The sequence below is a fragment of the Chaetodon trifascialis genome, chromosome 15, assembly GCF_039877785.1.
Source record: "Chaetodon trifascialis isolate fChaTrf1 chromosome 15, fChaTrf1.hap1, whole genome shotgun sequence".
Classification (NCBI taxonomy): domain Eukaryota; kingdom Metazoa; phylum Chordata; class Actinopteri; order Chaetodontiformes; family Chaetodontidae; genus Chaetodon; species Chaetodon trifascialis.
Window position 1 is genome coordinate 19,997,958 of NC_092070.1, and position 27,995 is coordinate 20,025,952.

Below are 27,995 nucleotides of genomic sequence, written 5' to 3' on the forward strand. Positions count from 1 at the left end.
GGTGCATTTGTAGAGCTTCATCTGACTGGAATGGGATTCACTCTCTTAGAAGCTGGCTCCTGTTTTTATTAGGCACATCTGAACTCATTTGGCCCAGAGAAATGTTAGGATCACCTGATGAACAACAGACTCTCTCATTGCTGTGCACTCGTGTGAAAAATAAATAGAAAATTTCAGACCACCTGATACCCAGCTCAGTTTCTCAGGAAAATGAACCAAACAAGCAAACATGTCTCATCATGAACAAATGTAGAAATCTAGAAATGTTTTTAGGCTATTGCAAAATTGCCAAACTGTTATCATCCCAAAATAGTGGCCATAAATCATTGTCTCTGGTTGATTATGATGCTTACATCCCCACATCCCACAGTGCATTAGCTAATCTGCTAATCTGGTATTGAAGTACCCATTCAATACAGTACACACAACAGGCTACACATGTGAACATCACTGTATGACCAGGGACACAGAGAAGTACCAGTTAAGTCAAAGATTGATGTTTACTATTGCACATAGCCCCTTTAACAAATACATCAAATAAATAAATAAAATGCTGGAATAACCTGCCCTCAGCTGTTGGGTGTATTAGTTAGTTTGTCCTAATTTGAGTAACTGTAAACTGTAAAACTGAAATGTACAACATATGAGCATAATATAAAGTAAAATAATAAAAAACTTAGAAATAGACTTTGAAATGCTGACAAGATAGGGCCACACATTTGCCGATGAAATGCAGGATGTGCATCAGTTGATATTTTAGTTTACTGGTGCAAGTTTCCAAACAAATTTGCAAATAATCAAATTAACAAAACCAACCTTTACTTGGTGAAGTAGGTACTTTTGAGGTCCCCAGGGGTCCAGAGCCCCCTGGCAGTTACTTGCTTTGCCCATTGTGTGATCCAGTCTTTCCTAAATCCATTATTTTACTGTCAAAAATTCAGCACTGTCAGCACACTCAAATTGTAAACAAACCTAAAGTGAAACCAACTCAAATACAGATAATTTCTGGGCATACAGATTAGGTAAAGTACTACCCCGCAGTATTGATATGTCTAAAATAAATTCCCACGGGTAACACTGTAACAACTGGTGGAATTTGTTGTGAAAGGTCGATTCACACAGACCGAATCGTTCGCGAACTGCACATCGTCACTTCAGCGCGCGTCTGTCGGACACAGACGGAGCGCGAGCAGAGAAGCTGCTGCTGTGTTCAGAAAATGGCCGACAGATTTTCTAGGTTCAACGAAGAGCGTGATTTCCAGGTAATGCATGTCGGATTATCGACGATTTGCTTATATTGTACCTTGTGTAGATGCGTTAGTGCATAATCATGGAATAAGACGTCACGGGCGCTTAAGAAATATTACAAACTGCATCGTGCATTTTGGTGTAGATGTCGCTTGCTAGCACTGCAAGCTAGCTAAGCTAACGCTAGTGAATACGTCTAGTGCACTGCGGCTCTTTTGAATTTAACTTCCTCTACGTCTCCGTGTTTGGCTGCGTGCTATATTTGACTCCAGTCATGGGTTATGCATCGAAACGTTATGCGTACCACATAACCTCCTTAACTGTGCAACAGCAAAATAGATATTGAAGTCCACTTAGCTTGTTAGTGACCTTGGGTAGACTGGTTATTTATCGACATATGCTAACGATGGATAGCTAGCTAGCAGATAGCTAAGTTGTACGCACATTGGGCAATTGTAGCATTAGCAAGAAATGGCTGTCACATTATGACAACTACAATACAACAACCGCAGCTAGTTAGCACGTTGATATATTATGGTCAACCATCCGTTGGTCCATCAACTTAATGACGTTAACTTAATTTGCTTCCCATATATCACCACTTTAAAGCTTATGGGGTACAAGTGTGCGACATGGTTATCGATAGATTTTAGATAAACAGATGTCCTTGGCCACTCATTTACTGTCTGTTTCTCCTAATAAAACTGTGTAACTTGTTTTCCTATTGTAAAGGTGAAACTCTCTTTTTGCTGTTTTAACTGGTAACTGATTTACTTCATCTTGATTTTGATTGTTTCTATAATGTAAGTTAAACATGTTTTTCACTGGAAAACAAAGCTGGCTGAAAACACTGATGGGAACAAGATATTGATTTGCTTCTCTTGTGTGAAGCATTTAATTAATTATCCTGATAAATCCGTACCTGCTGTACTTTAATAACCTTATTTTTGTGGCATGTTATTTCAGGTTGCATATGTAAACTATGGCCAGAGCAGAATTGCTGAATTTCACAACCCATGTATGAGCTGTTTGTCTTTCTCTTGGCTATCTGTGATCTAAGACCGCACCCAGTCAAAGCCAAACACAAAATTGCTGATTAGACCACAGAATATGCTTAATCCATATTTGTAGTTTTTATCAGTCACTCATCACAGCTGTTTCCTTTCGATCCCTCAGAGGGCATTATAATCTCCTGCTTTATCCTGCATGATTCATACTCTTTGTCCATCCATATTTTTTTAAACCACCGAACAGGTTTTTAATTCTTCAACATAATTGTTATTGGCTACTCTATTAGCTGTATATGTAGAAGATCAGGATTTTTTGGAAATACAGTGTTGGCTGTTGTGCCCAGTTTTGCACAGAAATCCTTATCAGACAATGTCAGAGCTTATTCCAGGAAGAGAGTGGTCTTGTCTTGTTATTGTATGAGCATTGGCATTTCTATGAATGTGAAGATAATTACGAGACAGTAAAGATATTTGGTGCCCATCCCTGCTTTTTCTCATCTGTGTGACCTTGTGTGCTTTTTTTCATTAGTGATTTATGAAGGAAGCACAGAATTGCTGTATCAACAGTGATGTTCAGGGTCAGAGAAGGGTCTTAGATGAATAATCTGAACAGAAACAACACAGCCGCTCTTGCTTACGTTTTGCTGACAGCATTTTGTTCTGTCATTTATGCCCCATTAAAAATATAGCAAGAGTTTTTGAACAAGGGTGTTGATGCCAGAGGTGATCTGGTTTGGTTTGAGGGCTTTTTGGTTGATCAAACACGAGGTCTGTTTAGTTCCATGGTTCGCGTTGTCTATTTGCTTTCGCAATGATGGGAAGAAATAAGCAAATTACCAGACATGCTGGTGAACCCATTACAGGTTTAAGCATGTGTTTGAGAAATAGTGAACATCCTTGTTTTTTCCTCCATCCCCTCTGTGTTGGTGTCCTGTGGGAACTCCGTGTTCTGCTATTTTGTCAGTGAGAGGTGAATTGCTGTGTGGTCTGAATGAATCTGTTGAGGGAAGCTCCAGCTCAGCACAGTAGAGCTCTGTGTGTGAGATCTGCTGTGAAGGCATTCATATGCTCAGTATTCACAAAGTTTCTCTCTGACTCCATGAACTAAAGCCTGCTGCCAAGCAACACAGCGCAGGAAACACCCACAGATGGTCTACCTAATATCTACAGCACAACCAGTCCAACAGCTATGGCCGCTTTGTTGATTTACATTGTTGTTGGAGCTTCAGCATGCAGCTGATCTTGAGTTGAAGAAGCACACCAGGCAATTTATGAGCATCCACAGAGCTGCCTGACGGTAGCTCTCTTTCCTTAATGTGGGGTGGTATGGAGCATCCATTTCACTGTTCACTGTCCACAGAACAAATGGAAATTTACTCTTCTAATATACATTAGAGGGCAAAGTGAAAATCATTGCTGTACAGCATTGTTATGGTGTTTGTGTACCAGAGTCAGGGTGATGAGGAAGCAAACAGCAGTGAAAATAAGAAGTCATTGTGGTGTGTAGGTGCTGTTAGTTGGGGGTTGGGGGTTAGGCCATCGATTTGTACATTATCAAATCCTTTGCTCTTGTTCTGCATCTCCACTTCTCATAAAACCCAGCTCACTCATGCTGATGAGGGGTCCTGTTTCATCTGAATTAATGACTGACAGTGTGGCATCAAATCACCTCATTATTACGGGCTGATTTGAGCAGTTGCTTATCTCTGCAAAACCAGATTCCCCCAGAGGATGTGAGGGGTAAAGCCTCCTGCATGGCCCAGCCCATGCTAGCATTGTCTTTTTACAGCAACATTTGCTGCACAGCTCTGGAGCTGTAGAAGATTTTCAGCATCCTTACCATGTAAGAAGTCCTCAGTGATAGAAAGGCAAAGTAAATATCCTACTGTGCATGCTCCATCCCTCAAATAGACATAAACAGAGTAAATAAAAACCCCAATATGTCTTTTATTTTGTGTGTACTCGCATTAGGTTTAGTTGTCTACGCTTGTCATATTTCCAGTAGCTGCAAGCAACTAGTAAACACAATAATGCTCTGGACTATTTTTGGAATCCATCAGTTTTCTGCATTTGTGAAGGACGGGAGAAAACTGACTCACAAACATGACCTTCTTCTCTCCTCTGCTGCTGAAGAGAGGAAGCCATCTGTCTCAGGGCAGAAACTGCTCTATAAACAAACTCCTTTTGGTTGGGGGATCAAGCCAGCAACTCACTCTGTGTCCCGGCAAGGGTGTAGACTTAAACAAGTCTTCCTTCACTTCTGTCACTGCTGGAATAAATGTACATATTTTTTGCTTTCGTTTTTCATTTTTGGCCAAGATATGGCTTGATGAAACAAACATATCTACTGCAGGGATGTATTGGACGACAAAAAAACATAATCATCACTTGTAGACGTTTCTTGCAAAGCTAAATCAACCCAGGCCTGGCTGAGTTGCTGACCTGAGCTTAGCTCTTTGTGATCACACTATCTTGTGTTGTGGATAACATTTTCCAGTCCTATTATTCAGTTTGTGTGACTGACTATTATTCAGTGCGAATGACTGTTATTCAGTGCAAATGACAGGCAGTAGGCATGCTTCCTTGCACAGCGCTGTCTCATTGTTTTGAAAACACAGATGATGACAGACTTGTTGTCTTGCTCTAAAATATTGATTTTGATAGAATAAACTTGTGTTTAGTGATGGATTCTTCCTCAGAAACTCTGTGATTGCTACCAATTAGGGCTGCAGCTATTAATTATTATATATCAATCTGCTGATTATGTTATCTGTTAATCACTTGTTCTATAAAATGTCAGAAAATGGTGAAAAATGTCCATTTCAATTTTCTAAATGTCTGAAAATACACAAAAATGTTCTGTATACTATTACATAAGGCCGGGACAAACAGCAACTAAGTCCAACTAGGATACAGACTGAATCTGACAAAAATTATGCATTTTATGTAATTATTATTATTATATTTTTATTTCATTATTTTTATGTCCGTGAACTTCATTATTTCAGCTTTACCACCAATCGATCAGGACTGAATTACATATTTCTAAGAGCTTTTAAATGTGTGTCACTCAGGGTGGGAATCACTTTGACCAGTATGAAGAGGGCCAGTTGGAGCTGGAGCAGGCGTCCCTGGACAAGCCCATCGAATCGGTAAGGCTGCATCTATCATCCTGCACCATTGGACCAGCTGTGAGAGTGGATGATTGGTCCAGGGAGGAATAAGAACCACACCTTTTTACTCCATTCATTCTGTCCATGTAGATGCATCCACTGTTTTCTTGAACACACTTCTGCCACCTAACCTGTAGAATCACTTGTCTCATGTCCATTAATACCCTTTAAGTACCTCCCACTTCCCATGTCCTCTGCCTACTCCATCCCCTGTGTGACAGTTAAAATGATTATGTATATGTTAGAGCTTCCTGTTTTATGTAGAGCTTACAGATAAACGTTTGATTTTTGTAACAGTCTCCCATTAGTCATTGTTAGTCATCTTAGCACTGTGAGATGAGGTGACTCTGAAAGCATGGAGTGGATAAAGCACTGTCACTAAGGTCTGCTTTATAAATACTTCAGCTCTTCATCCATTTTAAACTCATTCAGTGGAAATTCAATATTTGATAATGACAGATTTTATTCTGGATGCTGGATTTTTCTGCTCTGAGTGACGTTGCTATACAGACCGCCACAGTTCTGTTATGTTTATATGATCCATTGGTGATTCATCTATTCAGCTACTGTGATTCAACATGTATTCAGAGGGATGTTATCATAAATTAAAACATCTTAAATAAGAACAAACTGGATTTCAGTACAGCCTAACTGTGCTGATTAGAGAGCTACGCTGATTACATGTCTGATTACTTTGCAGTGGCTCAAGTTTGTCTGCTAATGCAAAGCAGCCAGTGCTTATTCCACTCCATTTAGCAGACAAGAGAGAGCACATTAGATGGTGTGAATGGCTACATTTGTGTTTGAGTGAGTGTGTTTCTTGTGTAGCTTTAGAATTTCTGTGTTAGTGTATAGTGTTTGTGTCTATAGGACAGTTATCTTATTGTACACAACTTGGGGTGTTCGACATTTCTCTCCTGCAGCGAATTGGCCCCTATTAGCTAAGCAGCAATGATCCGGTTTGTATTTGCACGCTCTGCTTTCTTACTCCTATCTTTAGGGTCCTTGTAACGCTTCTCTGACTGTCTTTTTCTCTCTATCTCTCTCTCTCTGTTTCACTACTGTCACACTCTACATCTATTCTCTCTCTACCTCTCTCGCTCCCTCCCTACTACACAGTGATTCGGTGTACAGTACCCTCTGTCATTCTGTGCTGGCATGGTGCTTGTGCAACTGGGACTGCATTTTTCGCTGAAGAGGCACATAGATAATAGCGCAGGCAGCTCTCTTCTTTCTGTCTTTCCCAGCCTCTCCATCCCCTCCTCTGTCTCTGAAGCACTGTGGTGAGCAGGCCCAAACTCCCCTACTTACACAGTGTCGGTCACCTCTCCTCCACATTATGGATGTGCTTTGTGAGCCAGCTCGATAGGATCAGCAGCGAGCTATAGATAAAAATAATGGTGTAGCTGTTGTTTTTCCAACCTGAAACAGATGTACTGAATATTGGTGTGTAACTAGCAAGTGCAAATTTTCAGTTGTCAGCGATGTTAATAATCAATAGTTACGTTTTCCTCAATGAAAGCTATATTTAACCAATTGACATAACTTTTTGCAGGTAAGTAAATTAGACATCTGAGTCATAAATAAACACAAGTCAATTCTTAATATCTTAGATTAAACAGTGCAACAGCCCAAAGAATGGTTTCCTAAGAAGCAGTGAACTATTCGAAGTTACAGGATTTTCTGGTGGACACAAATTGGGTGAGACTAAACAATCAGGACGCCTAAAAAAATCTGCCCCATTTTTATATCACTGAAAAGAGCTCAAGGCTATGAGTGAACATTACCGGGCCTGTGTCTTTAAGTTTTTAAGCAGCTGCAGAGAGAATCCAGTTCTCCTCGCTGACCATGATGACATTCATATGTCCTGCTTGAATGGAAAAACACCATTTACATATTTTTTTTTACTGCCTCTCACACGGTATCAAAGTCGTTGTAGCGGCATTAACTTGCATTTTCCATTGCTAGAATCTAGTGAACCAAGAACATTAAAATGTATTAATTTAGTACATTTTTCTATGTGTGACGTGGTTTCTCACAGGCACACGAACGTTCCACTGTGTGTGGGTTGTGGAGAGGGAGAAAAGAAAGGGAGAGAGGTGGCCTGCTCACCTGGCTTGAGTGGCTCTTGTGCTCCTGCGCTATTATTTGTGGAGGGGTGCTGAGGGCTGCGCTGCAGCATCACACAGTTCTTCACACATCTGTGGAATAAGCAGCCACATCAGAGGTGCTGTCAGCTGTCACTTAGTCTCCAATAATAACACTTGCGCACCTGACATATTCTCTTTGGAAAATGCATGCTCAAAGAAGAAGGTGGCAGACTTTTTAATCAAATTGCAGGTAACCATGATAGTTTGCCAGCAATTGAAGCTGATAATCCTGAAAATGATTATACTGGATTTGGTCACACCTGTCGCTCCGTCAGGTGCATTTTCATAATCCAAATGACATATTTCCTGTTTGAAAGGACAAGCTTACCAACACGAGGCAAATGCCTCACAGCATCTGCTAAAATATCAAAGGAAGACGAGGAGAAATTTATCTGCACCTGCCTCAAAAAAGACCTGCAGACAGGTGTAGTCTACTGTGCACTTAAATGGAGAACTACAACATTACATTAAATGTTAAACACATAGATGAACATACAGCATGGTACCATGTTAGGCACACCGGTCAGTCCCTGCCTGGCGGTTGGATTTGTGGCAGCTGTCCACCAGTTTTCCATCCTGGAGCTGTTACTGAATGCTTCAGCCCAGCTTCTCTGAGCCCCTCCCCAGCCACTTATTGTGTGTGATCTATAGGTAGCTAGAGGTCTGTGGTACTTTATTGGGATCTTTTTTCTCTTTCTGTCTTTCCCCTTTGGTCTTTGCTCTTTCTCTCTAACATTGTTTTTGCATTGCATGTGTTAACTTGGTAGCATTCCAGTACTATTTTCTCTCAACACTCTGTCCTAATCACTACTACAATTTTCCTCCCAGACTCATTCCTCCCACATCTCCTGCCCCTTCCAGTCCCTCCAACCTACCCTCCTCCCCTGACCTGACCCTGTCCCAGAGCGATATGCAGTGGGCAGCCTCAGAGCCACAGAAACCACACACATACACCGGTAATCTAAGAAACACATGGTCACAGGCCACAGGAAGATTGCTTGATCTGTTTGTGTATTTCTTTTTATCCAAGGTATAATCATTACTAATACTCTCTAATACAGATACTGAGGCGCAACAGAAACAGAACAGAAAGGAAAAATTTTAGGTATTAGTGTATCAGCTGTTACTGAATAATCAAGTGTGAAGCATTTTGCATTGAATCCAGACATTATTTGGCACAGCACTGTTGGATCTGTTAGGTGGGAAGAAGAGCACAAGAAAAGGTGGCACCAAATCCTTTTTGCAAATCCTGACCTGCATTTTTTTTACAACACTGAAAAGTCTTTATTTAGCATCTGACTTAACTCGGAGAGCAGCAGCGTTGATGGGTCATTGCTGAGGCCATCCAATGTTTCTTAAAAAGTCAGCAATGGAATAAGAGTAGAGATTTAAAAAAAAAAAAAAAAAAAGGAACTGAAAAATAGCCAAAATTTGACTTTTTGACTGTAAACCAGTCTTTCCACCTTACTTCAAACTCAGTGGAAATGTGAGTCACGTTCAAAGACGTTGGAGAACCCATCAGACTCTGGCCGTCAGAGTTTTTAACTTACCTACACTCTGATAAACTTCCAGTTGATGAATTGGGCCTTCAGAATTCAGAGGTAAGTATACATTTTTGAATTATTATATTATTATAGTAATTGGACTCTGCTTCTCTGTCATTTTCCCCATCAGTTAATGAAATCTGTAATCCCTCAATCTGACACACATACACCTGCCTCAATTTTCTGGGAAGTAGGCGCCGTCTGTTTTAGTTGTTTGGGTCTTCGGTGCCCTGAGACATTTGCTTCCATTTAGTCACACCTGCAGTCGCTGAGGCTGACCAGGAATGTACAGAGCACCAAATACAAGGGGTTTATAAAGAGCAGCAGACAGCAGGCCCTGTCCACCACCAGCACTTGCCAAAAGACATTCCTCAGGGACATGACAGAGGGTGATGAGTAACTGCAGCAGCCCACTTGGCTTTTTACAAGACAGATCCCTAAAGGGTCTGTCTCAGATTGTCCAAAATCTCAGATCCGTTCAGAGCGGTCATCCAGGGTAAATTACATAAGATATGTGGTTTGCGTTAATGTAAGTTGACTCACTTGCGTGGATTGAAATGACGGTTCCGTGTTACATCCTCCTTGGTAATCTGAACCAGAGCCATTTCTTACACCCTCACAGGGACACACAAACACATCCATATTGTGCACACACAAATGGCCGCATAGACAGAAGCAATAGATCCCTAAATACTCTGAGGTCTCTAGGTGGGGTCCCCTGCATATCACTTCCCTGACCCACATCTTTTGCCTTGCACTGTGCCGATGACAGCACAGTGCACACTTGTAAAAAACACCCCCTCTTGTAGATCTCTTTTCTCGTTTGGATAACATTTTCTATTTTTCTTTCTCCTGTATTAACAGTCAGTTGGTGGATTTATTGACATGCCTACCTTTTCTGTTTGTATACAGTATTATGTTTGTTTAAAAGCAGAGAGAGATTTGCATTTTTAAGAACTAGAGAAGCTAGCAGAATTGCAGTTGAAAGCGTTTGGCCGGTTTCTTACGTTGTGTCACGTGTGACTGTTTTTTTGACAGCCCAGTATTTTAAAGCCAGGTTCGTATGGAAATGCCTTCACTCCACTTGCACTGCTGTTGGACTCGCCGTCGTTGCTTTCATCCGTCTGTCTGTCTATTCTTTTGGTGCACTCATCTGTTTTCAACACGCAGTCTGCACCTCATCTCCGCCCTCTAACCTTTGCTGAGCCCATTTTGAACTAATATCTTTATTAGCGTCAGCATTTGCGACTGGTGCCTCATCCAGCCTGCCCTTCTTGTTTTTATTTCTTTTTTTAGATTTCGTGGGAAAAACTAAACATTTGCAGCTCAGACTCCTCTCAGGTGATCAAAAACATAAGCTAATAGTGATCGTGAAGAGCCTGAGCAGGCGGCACATTTAGGTATAGGTTTAGGGTTGCATTTTATTTTCTGTCTTGCTCCGAGCCTCATAGATCAGCTAATCCCCCAAATCAATATAAATGTTCATGTGTCAAGTGATACTGCACAATAATACTGCGGTAAGGGACAGAAGCATACCCAATGTCGATTGGAGGGGAGGTGTTCACTGCAGCACATTCTGCTGTGTTTTCCTCCACTGTGGAGTCAGGGGACTTGTTATCCTCCAGGGAGGAGGCAACATACTCAATCAGCCAATGCAGCCTCTAATTGTGTGCATCTCATGGCATGTCCAGGAACTGGGACATTTTATATAAGGTGAAAGCATGTTAATGTAGCCTTAAATGTCCTAGTTATGATACAGGCGGGCTGTCTCCAGTTCTCTTCCCACCACGTGAGGCCCAGCACAGATTCCTCTCTTATCTCATCCCACAGCGGAAGGGATCCGACAGTCACGGAGAGTCAGCGCAGTAGAACAGCTCGTACGCCCATGAAATGGAGGGAAAAATACCAAACCCTAACAGAAACAGGAAGTGGAGCAGTTCAGCCTCTCTCTTGGGTATTAGAGGCAAACCTCAGCCTGATGTTTTGAGTATATTTATTCTAGTTGTGATAGTAAAGTTCACAATTTTACAGCTTCTTTCAGAAATACTAAATAGGGCAAAGGAAGGCAACAGTTTGCTCTGAAATACCAACAGTGGTTGACAAAAAGATGACGCCAAATGACACCTTGTGGGCGGAGATGCAGTGTGTACTGTGTGTGTGACTACCACTCCCCTTCACATGCACTAATCCATACATGCCCAGCTCACCTCCACCACCCTAGAAGCTCACCTCCATCATGGCTCAGCCTGCTCTGTTCTGCCCCCTGACCCGACCTCCTCTTTTTTTGTCAAAGAGAACTAATTGAGCCCTGTTGAGCCATCACCTTCCTCTTTGTGCCTGATCCACCTGAGACTAACACAGTTGGAGTTTTGTTAACCCCGCCATCCACCCCCAGCCCGCCCCACCCCTCTGTATGTGTACCATTCACAGTGCGCTACTAACACCGACGATCCTTTTTGTTAAAACTCTTTAACAAAAAGCTGCATGCAGTTTTGTTCCAACCCCTTCACTTTCTGTTTGTGAAAGTTGATGTAAATCTCTTTGTGATTATAAATATCCTTTTTTTGTTTGGTTTGTATGGTTTTTTTGTTTTGTTTTGTTTTGTTTTTTGGTAGAATGCAGCACTCTGGTGAATGTTAGACAAGCTTGGAATAGTTATAATCACAACAGAAAAACACTGCTTATTAAGAAATCTCATTGTTTCCTGTTTATTTGTGCTTGAGGATGTACTGTAGTGTGTAGTGGTGGGATGGTCTTGCATTTCACTTAATGTCTTTTCTTGCTGACCCATACTAGTGATATATTGGTCTCAGACATGCACATTTGGCCCAAGAGTGTGCTAGGAATTCCTGTTGTGTATGCTCTCGTACTCCTCTCTAGCCTCTTTGATTCATTATCACTTGCCTGATCTTGTCCACATATGTACTCCGTGGTAGCAATCATTAGCATTAAAAGAAAAGCAGAAAAATAATTCTTCATAGTGGGTACCCTCACTGCAGTTGCATATCTATGGGCTCCACTGTGGAAAGTGTGTCTCAGCTTGTTGTAAAGCCACTGCAAGTACTTTTTATGCTAGCTGAAAACTACCTTGCAGGTCATCTACTCTGCAAAGTAAAGCCTGGCTCTATCTATGAGAAATTAGAGACATGCCAATAACTAAACTTTCTATTAATGATTTAAGTGTGAACATGCTTGGGACCAGACCATTGATAACAGACCAGAGATGCTGGAGGTGTCCAAAAAACATGCACAATAGCTATTTCTAGTACATCTAACGGGGGCACACAATGTCTCCCTCTCTTCACCTGCACACCCACATACCCCCTCACACGTGCATATTCTGTCCACCCTGGGCCTTGTAATGGTAATCCAAGGCCCACCAGCTCCACTTCTGTCTCTTCCTCTTGCTATATTTTTTGTGACAGCTGCATATGTTTCATGGTGCTCCCCTTTGTCATGGTTAAGGAATCACAGCAAGCTTGGAGTTTCTGGTCTTTGTTTTGTTAATGCAAGATTTCCATACCTGTTCTGTGTCACTTTTCTTTGTGTACTAAGATCTTGCTTTGTAGTGGTTCATATATGTATGTGTGTGATACATATATTGCCCTCTCCTTCCTCCTCCTCCTCCTCTTAACTTCAGTTAGCGGATGTGGCTTGATGTGTTATCTTTATCATCCAAAAACATAGAAATGCTCATACCCAATTTCTTTGCCTTAAAAAAAAGGGTTTTAAACTGCACTCCTACTGTGGGAGGGTAACTTGTAGTTTACAGGCTACACATAGCCTCATGTATTCATCATAGTGGAAAACCTACCCTTCCTCTCAGTCTCCCACCCTCTATCCCCCCCCTCCCACCCCCAACCGCCCTTACCACTCCTTGTGCTGGAAGACACTGATGTTACACGCTGTAGGTGATGTGGATGACGATGATGATGATGATGGTGGTGGTGGTTGTGCTAATGATGATAGCGTGATCTGAGTGTTTTTGTTTTATTTTGTTTGTTTTTTGACCAGTGCCCTCGGGGAAAAGCTCCTCTTATTATTGGAATATTTTTGGTTTTTTTCTCCTCTCTTCTCTCTGCTAGGATAACATCGGGCACCGGCTGCTTCAGAAACATGGCTGGAAGTTGGGACAAGGCCTTGGCAAAACCATGCAGGGTAAGGACTCACTCTTCTACACACCTGTGTTCATTGTATGCTGGTGGCACTGAGCCACGACCCTGTCATTTTTTTTCCCCTCACATCTCTAGGTTATTTTGTTTTGTTTTTTTTTTTGTATCAGCAAAATTTCTTTTCTCTTCACATTCTTCCTCTGATCTTTTGCTGGGTAAAATTGATTTTTATTGAAACAAACGTCATTCCAGTTGTTCCTGTAGCTCATGCTGCTGTTCCTCGAACTTGACGAGGGGCCAGAATGTTCCAGAGGCCTTTGAAAGGATGAGGGCAGGGACCCTTGGGGTTGGGAGATGGAAATGAAGTGTTTATTTGTCTTTGCATTGTGCTCTTAGTTTAAAGCAGTTCAGATTAAAGTGGCCTTTTTTCCCCTTCAAAATCACAGTTGAATTGTGTACAGTTTCGTTCACACCCAGTTGTTTTTGCCAACCAGCTTTGAGAAAAAGTGGTCATGGACTTTGGATTGCTGATGTGCCAGCACTCAAGTCTTGTACCTTCTCCAGATCTTTCTCTGAACCCTTGGTTGAAAACAAAACACCCTCTAGTCTGCTTTGAATGCCAGGTTTTTATCTTGCTTAGTGGAGCTAAATACTACTTTTGAAACATAGGCGTGTATTTCCTTTTGGGTTTGCGCTGAACAAGTAATGATGAAGAGCACATGACTGACTCTGAATGCACTAGCCAGAACATGGCTGCCTTTGCTGGGATGTAAAGGCTTTTACAGGCAAAAGACTTTATTGGGCCTTGTCTGTGTCAGTTGTATTTACAATTACAGATGAGGCCCCTGTGGGGATAAAATTGGTCCCAATCCAAAACCAAGGTACAAAAGATGACCTGGATCTGAGAGTCTGTTTGGAGTGTTTGAAGTTTACTAGGGTCTGTGTAATATTCACTGTTGAAAATCTGTAAACATCATGTGCGCACTAGTCGTTTTCTCTTTTAAGATAGAGGATTGTTGACTTCAGTGCAGCGAAAGCTACACCGTGAAAAGCTGTGAAAGCTCTGCGCATTGAATTAATTCTCCAGGCTGTAGAAAGCTTTCAACTAGAAAGCTGCATTAAGGAGGTTTACTTTCTGGAGACAACTGTAATTGGATGGCCTAGTTGATATTGACCTGCTGTAAGAGGGAGCAGGCTGAACAGAGCTAGTGTTTGGGTTGGTCTTGGCTAACATCAGCGCCTCATTAGCTCGACCCCGCTGTGCTCATAGGCTCATTGGCTCAGAGGCTGTGGCGCAGAGCCCTGGCATGTTTCCACCGAGCCTTTTCCTGTCTCCTCACCCTGTTTCCTCTCCTCATCAGTATCTTTATTCTCTCTGTCCTTATTGCTTTAACTCTCTCTTCATAGCCTCACCCTTCCCAGCGCTTTCTCCAAAGAGGATGATGCATAGCATTGTCCGTGAGTGATGTCATCACTGGCAGGCCAATGAATCCTTATAGTCTGCTAAGAATGGAGCTTATCCCCCCACAGAATTTTTGCCATTTAGTTTTCTCTACCCCCTCCACCATGTTCGCTTCTATTCTGTCAGTCCATACCATTTTCACCTCAGATCAGCCAGTTACATGTCTGCGTAACTCTCATGCAGTCATGTTTGGCCACTCCATTTCTCTTAGTCGCTCAATTGCAACTCTTGCTCAAGTGCATTACTCTCCCTGTAAACCCAGCAGGAACATGGGCTCAGTGTCAGCATTTTAATGAGAAACACATCTCATTCTGCTAAATGGAGTCTCAAGCACATGCCCAAACTATAGATAAGTTGCGGGGGGCTATGCACAGCTAGCAAAGCAAGTGAGTTGCTTAAATTCAAAAGTTATGTGCTCAGACTGTATTCGACTTTATTTATTTGTTGGCAGCTTAGTTAAATTTTTTGCCTTTCTTGTATTTATGGTTCTTGTAATGAGATTTTCAGTTGTCTGACAACAGACACAGGAAGTGAATTTCTTGCTTGGCTGTATTGAAACATACAATAGTGTATACATGCTCATTCGGCGTAGCCTAGCTGTGTGTGGTCTTACTTTAAGGGGGAGGGAGAAGAATAAAAAGGACACCCTTTCCACTGTTTTGGTGTTTTAATCTGGTTTGAGAAGTCATTTTCACATATGAATGATGATTGCGTGGAAATAGTGTAAATGGTGTAAATCACTTGGATCTGCTCACACTGATGTGCCTCTGATTTAAGAGCCACGATGTTTCATGGTCTGACATTTGGAAATTAAATGCTGATTGCACGTATTGTTGAGACACTCAGATGAGATGACTGGCTGTCGAGCTGCGTTGCGCCTGCTCTAGCACCTCTTGTTCATGTACATATATGGCCTTGGTTCCCAATGTCATCTCGTAGGTATTCTCAGCCTGGCCAGGGACCAGAGTAGACCAGGACGCTGCTCCGTTCTGGGCAGGTTGACAAGTATATGAAGAGTAACAACACAGCAGTAATTTTTGAGCCTTGGTGTTCATCATTGTTTATCTCCATGTGGCCTTGAACAGCTGAATAGCATTGCATTTGATGTGATAAGGATGTGAGCTTTGTGTGGAGGAGAGAACAGTTGCAGGGGCTGACTGTGCTCTTGTTTTTGCCGCTGGCACCACTGACGTGTGGTTATGTAAGCATCCTGCTTTGTGGGCAGATGAGACTGCGGCAAAGTGTGTCCAGTTGTTGTGTGCTAATGCACTTAGGAGTAGACTCACACCACAGTTGCATCCTTGCATCTCATTGAAGTCTGCTGGATAATCATGATAATCTTCCTCTCCTTTCCTGTCCTCCTTACCAGAAGAGAAGGTTTTTGAATTTTGAAGTGAAAACATTGTGTCCCCTTTTTAAGTTTTTCACTGTATTGACTTTGTTCTTATTCTTCTTTTGTCCTTTTTGCCCCTTTTTAGGTAAGGTTTGTTGGATCCCCTCTGTATGTCAGTATGTGTGTGTGTGTGGGTGTGTTTTCTTTCTCCCACTCTGCAGTTGACCTCAATGTAACACCCCTTTTACAGTGTACCGTAGGCTAATGGCCACTGTCAGCTTCCTCCTCTTTGCTTCATAATCACTAAACCTTAATTTCAATCTGCACAAGTGTAAAGTGCTTTGATTTGAACAAAGAAAGAACAAAAATCCATTTGAAATCAAGTTAGATTTAGGAAGCCATGATTCCATCACATCCCTTAGAATCATCATCTCCACATATGTTAGACTTTTTTTTTGTTCTCTTTGAGTTTCCGTTGCTGCTGTCGGGTATCTGATTGGCTGTAACCACGGCTCAGACTTTGAATGGCTTGCAGAGTAGACAAGTTTTCCCCCCTCTGCTTGTTTGCCTGTTTCTACCTCCAAACCTGTGAAACTCGTGTGTATGTGTGTGGTCATTATGTGGGGCTGAGATGTATGTGTGAGTGTGTCTGTTACTGACCGGGCCATAGAGTCAACTTACAGGGAAAACCTCACCACCCTTCTACACCCCGAATGTCTCTGTCCCCAAGGTTACACGCTCCCGTCCTCCCCCTGTTTCTTTGCCCCTCCTGCACAGCATGTTTGTCCCAGAGGTGCACTCCTGCCTGCCTCAAACTGTCACACTCACCTGGGGCTTTAAGCAGTGTTGGAGGTAACATGCTAAACTACATTTTTTCACATGACAGAGTGAAATTTAACACTCCAGATGGGCGCACAATTCACATTTTTAAGTGTACTTTGGTAAAGCTGCTGCTACATAGCAATGCAGGACCCACTCTAAGCACTGCTCAAAGCCTTGCTGGCTCTTTCCTCAGGTACATTTTATGTGTGTCATGTGTTCACTTGTTCCGGGGTTAAGCACATCCCAAAACAAGCTTGCTGGATGTAAGATAGCGAGGAAATAAAAGAAGCTCAGGGAGATTTGCTAACTGGGCTGACAAGCGTCTGCGAGGCAAAAAGCTCAAAGGGGGAAAATGGTGGTCGTCCCTAGAGGCATCCGTCATTTCAGACCAGATATCTGACCAGAGTCAGTCCAAAAGTAGATGTAACTTTTGATTCACAGCTTTTGTTGGACAAACGGTTTCCTTTTTTCCGTCACCTGTCGCAGTTAATATGCCATCAGGCTGTTTTTTTAATCATTCCCTCACCTAGTACAGCTCCTCCAAAATACAGTTTTTTTTGTACTTTGTAAGGGGTGGTAGTCTGGGACCTGGTTGAGAGAGCAAGATGACGCCAGGCTAGGGGCCTGGGGACTGGGACAAGTGGTTGGGAGAGAGTGGTGAGAGGAAATCCCTGTAAGCATCTAGCCCTGAGTGAAGGGATGAGGGGGGTGGGGGCGGGGGGGTGACACACTGATGCCCCTCTGGTAATAAACCCCCCCTAAACCCCACAACCACACTCCCAACCCCACCCTCCCTTCTCTATGTGCCTCAATCTTCCTGCTTAACCAATTGGTGTTTCTTTTTTACAGCGATTTGATCCTGCCCATGTTGTGCTGATGGTAAACTTAGTGGTAAATGTTATTTTATCCCCCAATTGAATTTTTTGATTTATTTTGTTTTGATTTCTCCCATTTCTTTTTTGTTTTCCTCTCATCAGAGCACCAATGCTACATAGGCTTTCAATTCTCTCTGTATTAGTCCTCATTCTGCTGCTTGTATATTATCATGCATATGTATTACTCTTAGAACATTGTCATTTTGTTTGTTTTCAGTTTTTAAACCTTGTGATTCACACCCTGTGATTTAGATGCACATTGTTTTTGTCTGGTCCCTTTCTTTTCCACTGGAATGGGTACTGTGGAAGTATTGTCACTGTGTTTTAAGATTGGTGATAGTTTGGGATGACTGTAATTGTTCATTAATCTTTAATTCTGCCCCTGGCTTGTGACTCCTTTCAGACAGACCACTGCAGTGGCTGGCTAACAGACCAATCCCTTTTATGGTTTCACTTCTCCACCACTGTTGGGCTAAGAGCACAAACGCATGTCTATCACTAGATAATCTTGTAATCTAGATATCACACAATCAGTCCTCTCCCCTCACTTCCTCGGTGGAATCAGGCCTCCACAATCATCCGGTCAGACTTAGGTTTTCAGCTAAAAGCCCACCCAGCTGCCAGACACTGCAGTGGGACTGAGAGTCCAGGCAGGCCATTATGTGTTACAATGCACATGCATCTATGATTTCAGAATTAATATGTCATTGGGCTGTGATGACTAAATTATTAAAGGAAAGCACAGGAATGGCACAGACATTAAATGCTCTTACCTTCCTCTGCCCAGAAAGGTAAGAATGTGCCAGGAAGTAGCCCCATTTAAAGTGCGAACTCATGACATTATTAGCAAATTATACATGTTGTCTCTGGGCGCTTTTTGGCTGGATAAATCCACTGTATTAGCATTCAGTTTTTTCTTTGCACCGGAGAAAACCCTTCATTTTTAGTCAAATTTCCAAGGAATTTAAACTACCTGCCCTACTTGGTGCAATGAAAATTTGATGATACATACTCAAACCAAATGTTGTAGTTCTTTCATATGCCCAATGGTATACAGACAATTGATTCATGGGGAAAAAAGTTAAATATGTGGGAGGAAAAAAACTGAAACCAAACTGAATTGATAATCACTATCAGTAAGATTGATTATTGTATCTGGCTGGCAACAGGAGCAGCAGACTAGTCCAAATTGTTTTTTATGCCTTTTGTGTTGAGATTCCCCTATCTATCTATCTACCTATCTGTCTGTCTATCTGTCTGTCTGTCCTCCCCTTCCTTCTCCTCCTCCTCCCCATACCCATGTTTTACCCGGTAAGTATCCCCATCCCTTGCACTGTCACCATGGCGTTACCTGGCCTGTGACGTCACTGCTGTAGTTCAGTGCTTGTGTCCTTTTTTAATTTTACTCTTGTCTTTCTCTCTGCTTTGTTTGGCTGATTATGAGTGGATTAAGCAATTCTGTGTCAATCTCCAAAGTAGTTTTGATTTTTATATATTTAATGTTTCATTCTATTTTTGTTTTGTTTTGTTCTTTTGTTTTCCTTTGGTTGTCTTTGGTTTGTTTATTTTTCTACAGTTAATTTCCTTCCGATCTAGCTCTTTTCACAGCTTACGTAACATAGCTTAAGTAGACAGAGGAAAATAATCTTTCAGCTCCAGTCATGGTGAGGAAGGGGGCCTGGGACAAGGGAATGGATTTGGACTTGAGGACAGTGACAGGGGCTTGAGAGGGTCAGCCAGCCTGCAGATGTTTCAGAAAGAGCTGATACAATAGGCCTTAGATAATATGGGGAGGCTTTGTTCCCCTCATGGAGGATGTCGCAGTGGCAGCAGCTGCGCAGGCCTGTTGCGCCTCCCTACACACAAACACACACCCCACAGCCCCTCGAGCTGTAGCGTCCTTGATAAACTTGGCATTCTGGTTTAACAGGACTGCAGCAGTGTACACGTGGAGAAGGGGTGTTCAACTACACTGACAAGATACGGAAATAGATTTGGCTTGAAGCTGGCAGTGTTTTTCCTGAACTTCATCTCTCTTTAGTAAGTGTTATATAGTGCTGAACAAACCTGATGCCCTTGACTTCATTTAATTCATCAGGAAAACAGTAATTGTAGCTAATTTGACTCATTCAAAATACAAAGGAGCAGCCAGGTCAAATGTGACAGGAAGGCGAGATAAATTGGTCCATACTTGGTGGCTGCAGTAAGCTGTGAGAATGGCTGGTGTTTGGTTCACTGTAGCTTTCTGGTCTCTTTGCACTTCAAGGCAAAATTCTCTAACCCCAGCACCCTATGCTCTAAAAGCAGGCTGTCTCCGAGCTGGCCCTCCGTCCCAGTCTCAAAGGCTCACCTCGTCCTCTCTCTGTCTCTTTTCCCTCAGGACGCACTGACCCTGTGCCCATCATCCTCAAATATGATGTCATGGGGATGGGACGAATGGAGATGGAGGTAAGATGTTGTTTCTTTTGTCCCCCATCCTATCACATGCTCTTAATGAGGACATAGTAGAAAACACCAGGCTGTTTTTAAATGTGCTAGTTGCTTTTGACATGTCTGCTCTGAACTTTAATCGTGGAGAAGACCAGCTCTTGGTTGACCTCTCGCCACCGTAAACATTAACCTTACTTTGCTGCAGTGAAATGAAGGAGCTACACAAGGTGACAGACCAGAATTACTAAACGGTGAAGCTTAAAACCTTTTTTTAAAAATCTGTCCTCGGTTTCAGCGCTCACTGCTGCTGTCGAAACAGTCTCTTGAAGAATCACTGCGTGCTTCACATACATTTCTGTGGCAGAAAACCCTTACATGAGCCAACGAGCAGTGTGCACAGTGCCAAGATTCAGCTGGAGACATGTAAAGCTCAGCAGCATTGGACTGTTAAGCAGCGAAAACATTCTCTGAAATTATCAATCACGCTTCACCAACTGGCAGACTGTCAGACAGATCTGAGGGCAGCGGATGCCAGGAGAGCATTAACGGAACGAATGAATAGGTGCCAAAAGCAAATTGGTAGGTGGAGAAAGATTCATAGTATGGGTTAGGCCCCTTAGCTCCACTGAATGCTACAACACTCGGTGACATACTACTACAATCCTGTCTAATGTCTTTGTGGTGACAGTGATCCAGAGCACAAAACACACTGTCCATGCAAAAGTGATCAAGTGTTCAAAGATCTTGTGCCCAGAGTCCAGATTTCAACCGCATCAAACACCTTTCAGAAGGGCAGTCCATGAAACAGAAAAACAGTGTGATACAGTAACATCAGTTGCCTCAGATGCTCCAAATCTGCTGCCTCCAAATGCTGCTGATGTTATCAGGATTTCAGTTCCTGCTGTAAATTGCATTTGACCCTCACAATTTTGTTTGCGTGTCATTCATCTGCCGTAAGGAGGATTTATGCTTCCACACTGATGTGTTCCTACAATCCATCATGTCCTTACTGTCAGTCCAACTGAAATTGCTTTTTTTTCTGCTGCGTGCATATCTGCTCTGTAAATGTGTCCTGTGTTCTCTCCGATTAAAAAATTAAATCAGAAGCCATAAGGTAGAAAATTGTATTTCATATCTTTTTTCCATGATGGCAGCCCCTAGTTTTACATTAATTTGATGGAATACCGTTATATATATCTGTCTACGCAGATGGAGAACATCCATTTGAGCATTTCTGATATTTCTCTGAATACAAAACTATCAACAATGCATTTAAAACTGACTAAATGTCATTTCAGTTTAGCAGTCTGTCACCATCAAGCAAAACAAATTGACCAGTCATAGCCCAGATGTGCCAGCAGCATTATTTGCTCGTCCACACATGTATGAAGTATATGAATGGCACGTAGGATGAGCTGCTCTTCAGCAGTATTTTGTTTTCAGTGAGTGCTGTAACCGCTGTGTCTGTCCTCTCAGCTGGACTATGCAGAGGACGCCACAGAGAAGAGAAGAGTGCTCGAAGTGGAAAAGGAGGACACAGAAGAACTGCGGCAAAAATACAAGGTGAGGTCCTTCAGTCTTGTGCCGTTCTGATCATTTGTGCTGGTTTTATATTGGCTGGGCTGCTGCTGTGAGTACATCTAAAAGTGGAAGGAAGCAGAAGATGAGTACTCCAGTTAATTAAGTCATTTTCTCTACTCTTTGAACACAGTCTAAGATTCATTTGCTCATTTCCCTTGTGTGCTACCTATCAACAATAGGACCAGATGGAAAAGGAGAAAGCCATTGCAAAGGCTCTGGAAGACCTGAGAGCCAATTTCTACTGTGAATTATGTGACAAGCAGTACACTAAACACCAGGAATTTGATAACCACATCAACTCTTACGACCACGCTCACAAGCAGGTACGTGTGATTATCTGTTCTTTTACTCTTGATGGAGATCTGTTTGGTGTTGAGTGTTTATTCTGTGAGATCCTGATGTGCTTTGTTTCTCCCTGTCTTGCTTTGTACAATGCAGAGGCTTAAAGAGCTGAAGCAGAGAGAGTTTGCTCGTAACGTGTCATCACGTTCCCGCAAGGGTGGAAAGAAGCAAGAAAAGATGCTGCGCCGATTGCATGAGCTGGCTGAGCAGAGGAAACAACAGGACCGGTAAGAATTCATTCCCACAGTGCCCTCTGCTGGCTGGATTTCAAAACATATCAGTTGGTGGTTCAGTTGCAGGTCTGTTGTGTTTTGAAGGATCATTGTGCGACCTCTTGCGCCAAACGAAGACCACACCTTAAAACATTTTGTCTTGTTCGGAGGACATGTTGCCCAAAATGAGGATAGCCTCTTAATTCCTTAAATGACTGTTTTTTTAGTTGATAAACCTGAATTCTGATACTCAGAACCACATCAAGCATGTGATTGAGCTGTTAAATTGTCTCTGAAATAATATCTGGTATGTCCTCAGCTGCAAACATTTATTTCTCATTGCATTGTTCTCGTGCTTTTGTGTTTCAGTACTCCAGGAAGTGGACCTATGTTCAAAACCACCACAGTGGCTGTAGATGGCGAGAAGGCAGAAGATGGCGACAGCATGACTCCTGAGAACGCTACTTTGTCAGACGGTGCCCTAGAAGGATCACCGGTAGATAAAACCGGGCAGGCCTCCCCAAAGCCAGGGCCAACCATCAGCTTCTCTCTGGGGAAGAACACGTCCTCTTCCCCAACTCCTAGTGGTGCATCCAAAGTCAGTGTGTCCTTCTCTTTTGCCAAGAAAGCCCCAGTAAAGCTGGAGACAGCAGCAGCAGTGTTTGCTGATCATGGAGAGGAGGCTATGGAGGAAGAGGAGGGCCAGGAGGGAGAGAAGGCTGGAGGGCAGGAGGAGATGTCTGGCTGTACAGACAGCCCTAGGGGAGGTGAAGGAGGAGGAGGAATAGGAGAAGGAGGAGAAGGCATTAGCATGGCAGGGACGGAAGAGGTGCAGCAACCTGATGACGGAGGCTCTCTAGCCTCCACTCTCAACAAACTGAAGATGATGATGAAAAAAGAGGAGGGATATGCTGGACAGGAGCCTCAGTACTATCACTATGTACCTCCAGCTCACTGTCGGGTGAAGCCTCACTTCCAGTTTTTGCTGTTTATGAAGGCCACTGACCAGTGTCAGAGCAAAGAAGAGGAAGACGAAGAAGACGGGCAGGAGGAGAAAAGGGTTGAGGACAGTTCTGGACAGCCAGAGCCCAATGTTACAGAGTGTAAGCCTGAAAAAGAACACAGTAATGTCACCTCAACCCCTGAACCAGAGCCAGCTCCTCAGTCACCTATAGTAAAGATGGAGGATGTCTCTTCATGTGCAGCAGATACAGCGTCCATGGTGTCCACTTCCCCCACACAAAAAGTCGAGAGCGCACTGGACACTCTGGATTCCAACACTGGTCCTAAAATCCCCACAGGCCCCTTCTTCCCAGTCCTGAGCAAAGATGAGAGCACTACACTGCAGTGGCCCTCTGAGCTCCTTGAATTTACAAAAGCTCAGCCTTCTCTGTCTTACAGCTGTAATCCGCTCTACTTTGACTTCAAGCTGTCCCGCAACAAAGGATTGCGTGGAGGGAAAGCAGCAAAGTCCCCTAAACCGTGTGAAGAGTCTGGTGACAAGGGACAAGAGATGGCTACCTCAACAGCTGAAGTAGACACTACTACTAAACCTGGCACCAGCACTGACAAAGATAAGCCAATGATGAAGGGAGAGGCCGGGCAGTCAGAAGGTGATGAGCAAAAGCCTGCGATTGGCAGCAGTAGTGCAAAGAAAAAAAAGAAGAAGAAGAAGCATAAGAAGTCTGCAAAGCACTCTAAACGCAAAGGAAAAGAAAAAGTAAAAGAAGATGCGGAGGGAGAGAATGTGGTAACGCAAGAGAAGCCCAAAAAGAAGAAAAAACACAAACGGAAGAAGAGCAAAAACAAGGCTCCGGATCAAGATGAGGCAACAGGTGATGAAAAGGCTAAACCAAAGTCAGAAGATAAAGCTGTTGCTTCCTCTGCTCAGGCGACAACTGGAGGGGCAGGGGCTACAGGAAATACAGGGGCAGAACCGGGCAAGAGGAAACGTGCTACGAAGGAAGTGCCTTGCAAGTCTGGAGCAGAGGAAGGAGGAGCCGGAAAAGGCGCCGACAAGGCCAACTCCTCAGAGGAGCACAGTGGCACCAAGCGACAAAAGACTGACTCCAGTGCACCTCAAAGTGCCTCCTGCTCCACCTCAGCCCAAAAGAGTCCTGGGCCTGGTAGACCTCCCAGCAGCGAGAGTGAAGATGAAGGGGGCACTAAGACTCAGCGGTCACGTCATCATCATAGGTCAAGTCCTCGGGAACAACGGCGCCACCATAGTGATGAATCAGGGCGGTCTTGCAGCCGCTCTTCAAGACGGGGGGAAAGACGAGGCAGCAGCCGTCGGCGCCATCGCGGCCAAACCTCCCGTAGTCACTCTTACTCCAGCAGCTCTGAGCGCTCCTCAGCAGGCAGCAGCGCCTACAGCCACCGTAGCCGCAGCTACTCAGACAGCTACAGCGACTACAGCACGGAGGGCCGCAGACGGAGGCACTCCAAACGTTCGACAGACTCTGAGTACGAGCGGAGGGGAAGCCGAGGTCGTAGACGATCCAGGAGACATCAGTACTCCTCTTCCTCTTCAGACGACTCCCGCTCACGTTCACACAGCTACAGCCGCAGGAAGAGGCACCGGAGGCACCACAGGAGCAGCTCAAGAAGCTCTAGCAGCTGGAGCCGCAGCACCAGTGCAAGATCCTGGAGGCACAGCTACAGCCGTAGCCACAGCTCTGCAAGCCGCTCCTCCAGCTCCACCAAAGGCTCCCCACGCCGACGTGCCCCCAGGGGTCGAGGCGACACTGACACACACCGCAGAGACTTTAACCGCTCTCGCATCTACCGCTCCCAGTCTCCACGTTCATCTTCATCAAGAGGCCTTAACCGCAACACCCATTCATCCAGCTCGCAGTCACTGAGGCCAGGGGGGTCCCGAGATGCAGGGGAGCAGAAAAACAGCCTTACCGCACGCCAGTTGCTGGAGAAGGTTCAGTCTAAAAAAAGCTCTGATGATTCGGTCACTGGAACAAAATCTGGGATTAAGATTAAGGACCCGCCACAGGGATACTTTGGTCCCAAACTACCGCCGACCCTGGGAAGCAAAGCCATGCTGCCTCTTTTTGGTAAACTGCAGGCGGGGAAGAAACCAGTGATCCCCCTGACAAGACCTGACGAGGGGGAGAAATCAGGAGGCGGGAAGGGCTCTGAGGCTGAGGCAGAGGTTATCCTGGTAGAGCCTATTAGGGAGTTCCCCCCTCCACCTCCACCTCCTGCTCCACCAGTCCAGAAGGTTGAGGAGGCCCCACAGACCACAGTGGTGCAAGAGGAGACGCAGCAACCCACTACAGAAGCCCAGGTGCACCAAGAACCCCGGCCGCTGTTTGAGCAGGATCCTTCCATGATGATGCCCCAGTACCAAGGAGAACCAGGACAGGATCCTTCTCAGAACCCCCTGATGGAGTCCCTCATGCCAGAAATGCAGCAGCAGCAGCCTCAAATGCATGCATACCCCGCTTACCCACCACCCAACCTGGAGGAGGATGGCATGGAGGCGGAGGAGGACGGACTGGCTCCATTGGAGAGTCAGCCCATTACGTTCACACCAGAGGAGATGGAGAAATACAGTAAGCTGCAACAGGCTGCTCAGCAGCACATCCAGCAGCAGCTTTTGGCCAAGCAGGTTAAGACATTTCCATCTGCCGCTGCAGCTGCAGCCGCTGCTGCAGCTGCAGCCAACTTGGCCCCAGCTCCCCCTCCCCCAGCCCTGCAGCAGATCCACATTCAGCAGCCCACTGTGTCTGTAGCCTCTGGCACGTCAATCACCACAGTGCAACATGCCATTCTGCAGCACCACGCTGCCACTGCTGCAGCCATGGGCATCCACCCAGCGCATCCCCACCACCCACACCCTGCACATGCACAGTTGGCCCAGGTACACCACATTCCCCAGCATCACCTCACCCCCATCTCTTTGTCTCCTTTGGGCCCCTCCCTTGGTCACTCTCTGGGACACTCACTAGGACACGCTGGGCTGATTCCTGCCCACCCGACAGCCTTCCTCTCTGGTCAGCCCATACATATTATCCCAGCTTCTGCACTTCACCACACCCCTTTAGCGCTCCACCATGTACCCCATACAGCCCTCTACCCCACACTTTTCACACCCAGGCCCTCACAGGCTGCTGCAGCCGCAGCTCTTCAACTTCACCCCCTGCTACACCCTATTTTCTCAGGACAGGACCTCCAGCACCCTCCTAATCACGGCTCTTGAGTAATGATGCAAGTGAAGGAATAAAGTCACAGCACCCAACCACTGGAAGAAAGACTGAACCTAACCGGCTTGGTTTAGGGTTTTAAAGATGAAGTCTTTTCGACACCATGCAGGCAGTGAGACAAGAAGCTGTCATAAACCGCCATTTTACTGGCCTACACAGTGCAGCAAGTTGTAGCCACAAAGTGGTGCTGCCTGTGTTGGGGTTAAAATTGACACTAACATTTTCTTCTGGCTCATGTCAGTTTGTTTTTTTTTTCTCCTGTTTTGCCCTGAATTTTTAAAACAGGGTGTAGATTTACAGAGACTTCCTCAAGACATTGGTTTATAGTCCAGCTTGAGGTATGCTAACACCACCCATTTGTTTTTGAACGATGAGTCAAAGCAACCACTGGAGATGTTCTTTGTTATCCACATAAAAATATTATTCTGTTTTTTGCTAATGTTGGCAACCAGTCAGACGCAGTGGCTGACACTACGCAGTCATGTTGGGAGGAGTGGTGTTGTTCTGGAGAGGAACAGCTTCGATTCTGTAATGTAATGTTCAGAGACAAACTTTCATAATTACTGATATTCTCTTTATGTTCACATATGACTACTTGCTCTCAAATAATTTGTAATGCAGTAACCTGTACATATATCAGTGTGTAATGTGAAGAATCCCACCAATGATGACCATATGACATTACAGCTATGGTGTCCAAATCGGTATGACGTTGTCACATAAGGACCCCCTCTCTGAGTGAGGGGAAATGTGATGAAGGGGGTTTAACATCCCTGATGCTCTGAGGCAAAGCTCATGTTCCCTGTGGTGAGGGTACACCTGAATGAATTGCACTGAAACCTGTACATCGAGATGGTGCGTTTGCATCATGTAACAATAAGATTGTAGTATACTGCAATAATTGTATTTTTCTGTTTTTAAATTATTTTCCAGAATGCTCTTCAAAAGAAGGGCTGTTTTGCTTTTGTGTAATTTTGTAAATAAAACTGCTGTAGATTAACCTATTAACATTGTAGAGGTTTGAGGCTGGCATTGGAAAGAGCAGGGTGGGAGGAGGACGTGCGTTTTATCAAAGTTGTTTCTAAATTGCCCCGGCTAAGATGGGCTGGGACGGCAAAGGAATAGTCATCTGTCAAACAGTAGCAACTCTGTATTTTTTAAAAACTTACTGTTTCAGCAAATAAAATCTTGAGTTTACGTGTTTTTTTTCCTTAATATGTTACAATGTTAATGAAACTCACGTGTAAACATTTAATCTTCTGACTACTCAGCTGACACAACACGTAGAAAGCGATCCCTGCAGAGGTCTGTTGGAAATGAAAACACTAGGTGGTGCCCTAGTTGCCTTGAATTGACTTGTGAAAGCAGGAAATCCATAAAAAGTGAATCAGCAGGAGAGTTCACACACCGACCCACCTGTACTGCAGCGTAGTGAGGAGGAAAGCTCTCACGTTTGTTCCTGTAATTTGATGAAGATAAAC

At 44.0% G+C, this 27,995-nt stretch overlaps 1 protein-coding gene across 11 annotated transcripts; it reads left to right on the top strand.

Annotated features, from left to right (window-relative positions):
• The first annotated feature begins 1,136 nt into the window (after positions 1 to 1,136).
• On the top strand, positions 1,137 to 27,711 carry gpatch8 (G patch domain containing 8). 11 transcript variants are annotated; one of them, XM_070980902.1, is made up of 11 exons: positions 1,199 to 1,262; positions 5,333 to 5,410; positions 6,355 to 6,390; positions 10,164 to 10,182; positions 13,211 to 13,283; positions 17,704 to 17,745; positions 20,110 to 20,177; positions 21,636 to 21,722; positions 21,920 to 22,063; positions 22,179 to 22,309; positions 22,664 to 27,711. In XM_070980902.1, exons 7-11 carry the CDS (start codon positions 20,151 to 20,153, stop codon positions 26,508 to 26,510), a joined length of 4,236 nt encoding a protein of 1,411 aa, XP_070837003.1. In that variant the 5' UTR covers positions 1,199 to 1,262; positions 5,333 to 5,410; positions 6,355 to 6,390; positions 10,164 to 10,182; positions 13,211 to 13,283; positions 17,704 to 17,745; positions 20,110 to 20,150; the 3' UTR covers positions 26,511 to 27,711. The 11 variants fall into 11 exon arrangements, with proteins under 11 accessions (XP_070836994.1, XP_070837001.1, XP_070836997.1 ...); XM_070980900.1 differs by lacking the exon at positions 10,164 to 10,182 and having other exon boundaries at positions 1,149 to 1,262; positions 6,355 to 6,404; XM_070980896.1 differs by lacking the exon at positions 17,704 to 17,745 and having other exon boundaries at positions 1,175 to 1,262.
• Positions 27,712 to 27,995: the final 284 nt, after the last annotated feature.

What these genes read in the sequence shown, in the direction of transcription:
- gpatch8 (XM_070980893.1), top strand. Translation starts at nt 1,218, where the DNA reads ATGGCCGACAGATTTTCTAGGTTCAACGAAGAGCGTGATTTCCAG. An exon ending in CCTTGGCAAAACCATGCAGG is followed by an intron (nt 13,284 to 20,109) that starts GTAAGGACTCAC and finishes CTTTTCCCTCAG; the next exon opens with GACGCACTGACCCTGTGCCC. An exon ending in CAGAGGAAACAACAGGACCG is followed by an intron (nt 22,310 to 22,663) that starts GTAAGAATTCAT and finishes TTTGTGTTTCAG; the next exon opens with TACTCCAGGAAGTGGACCTA.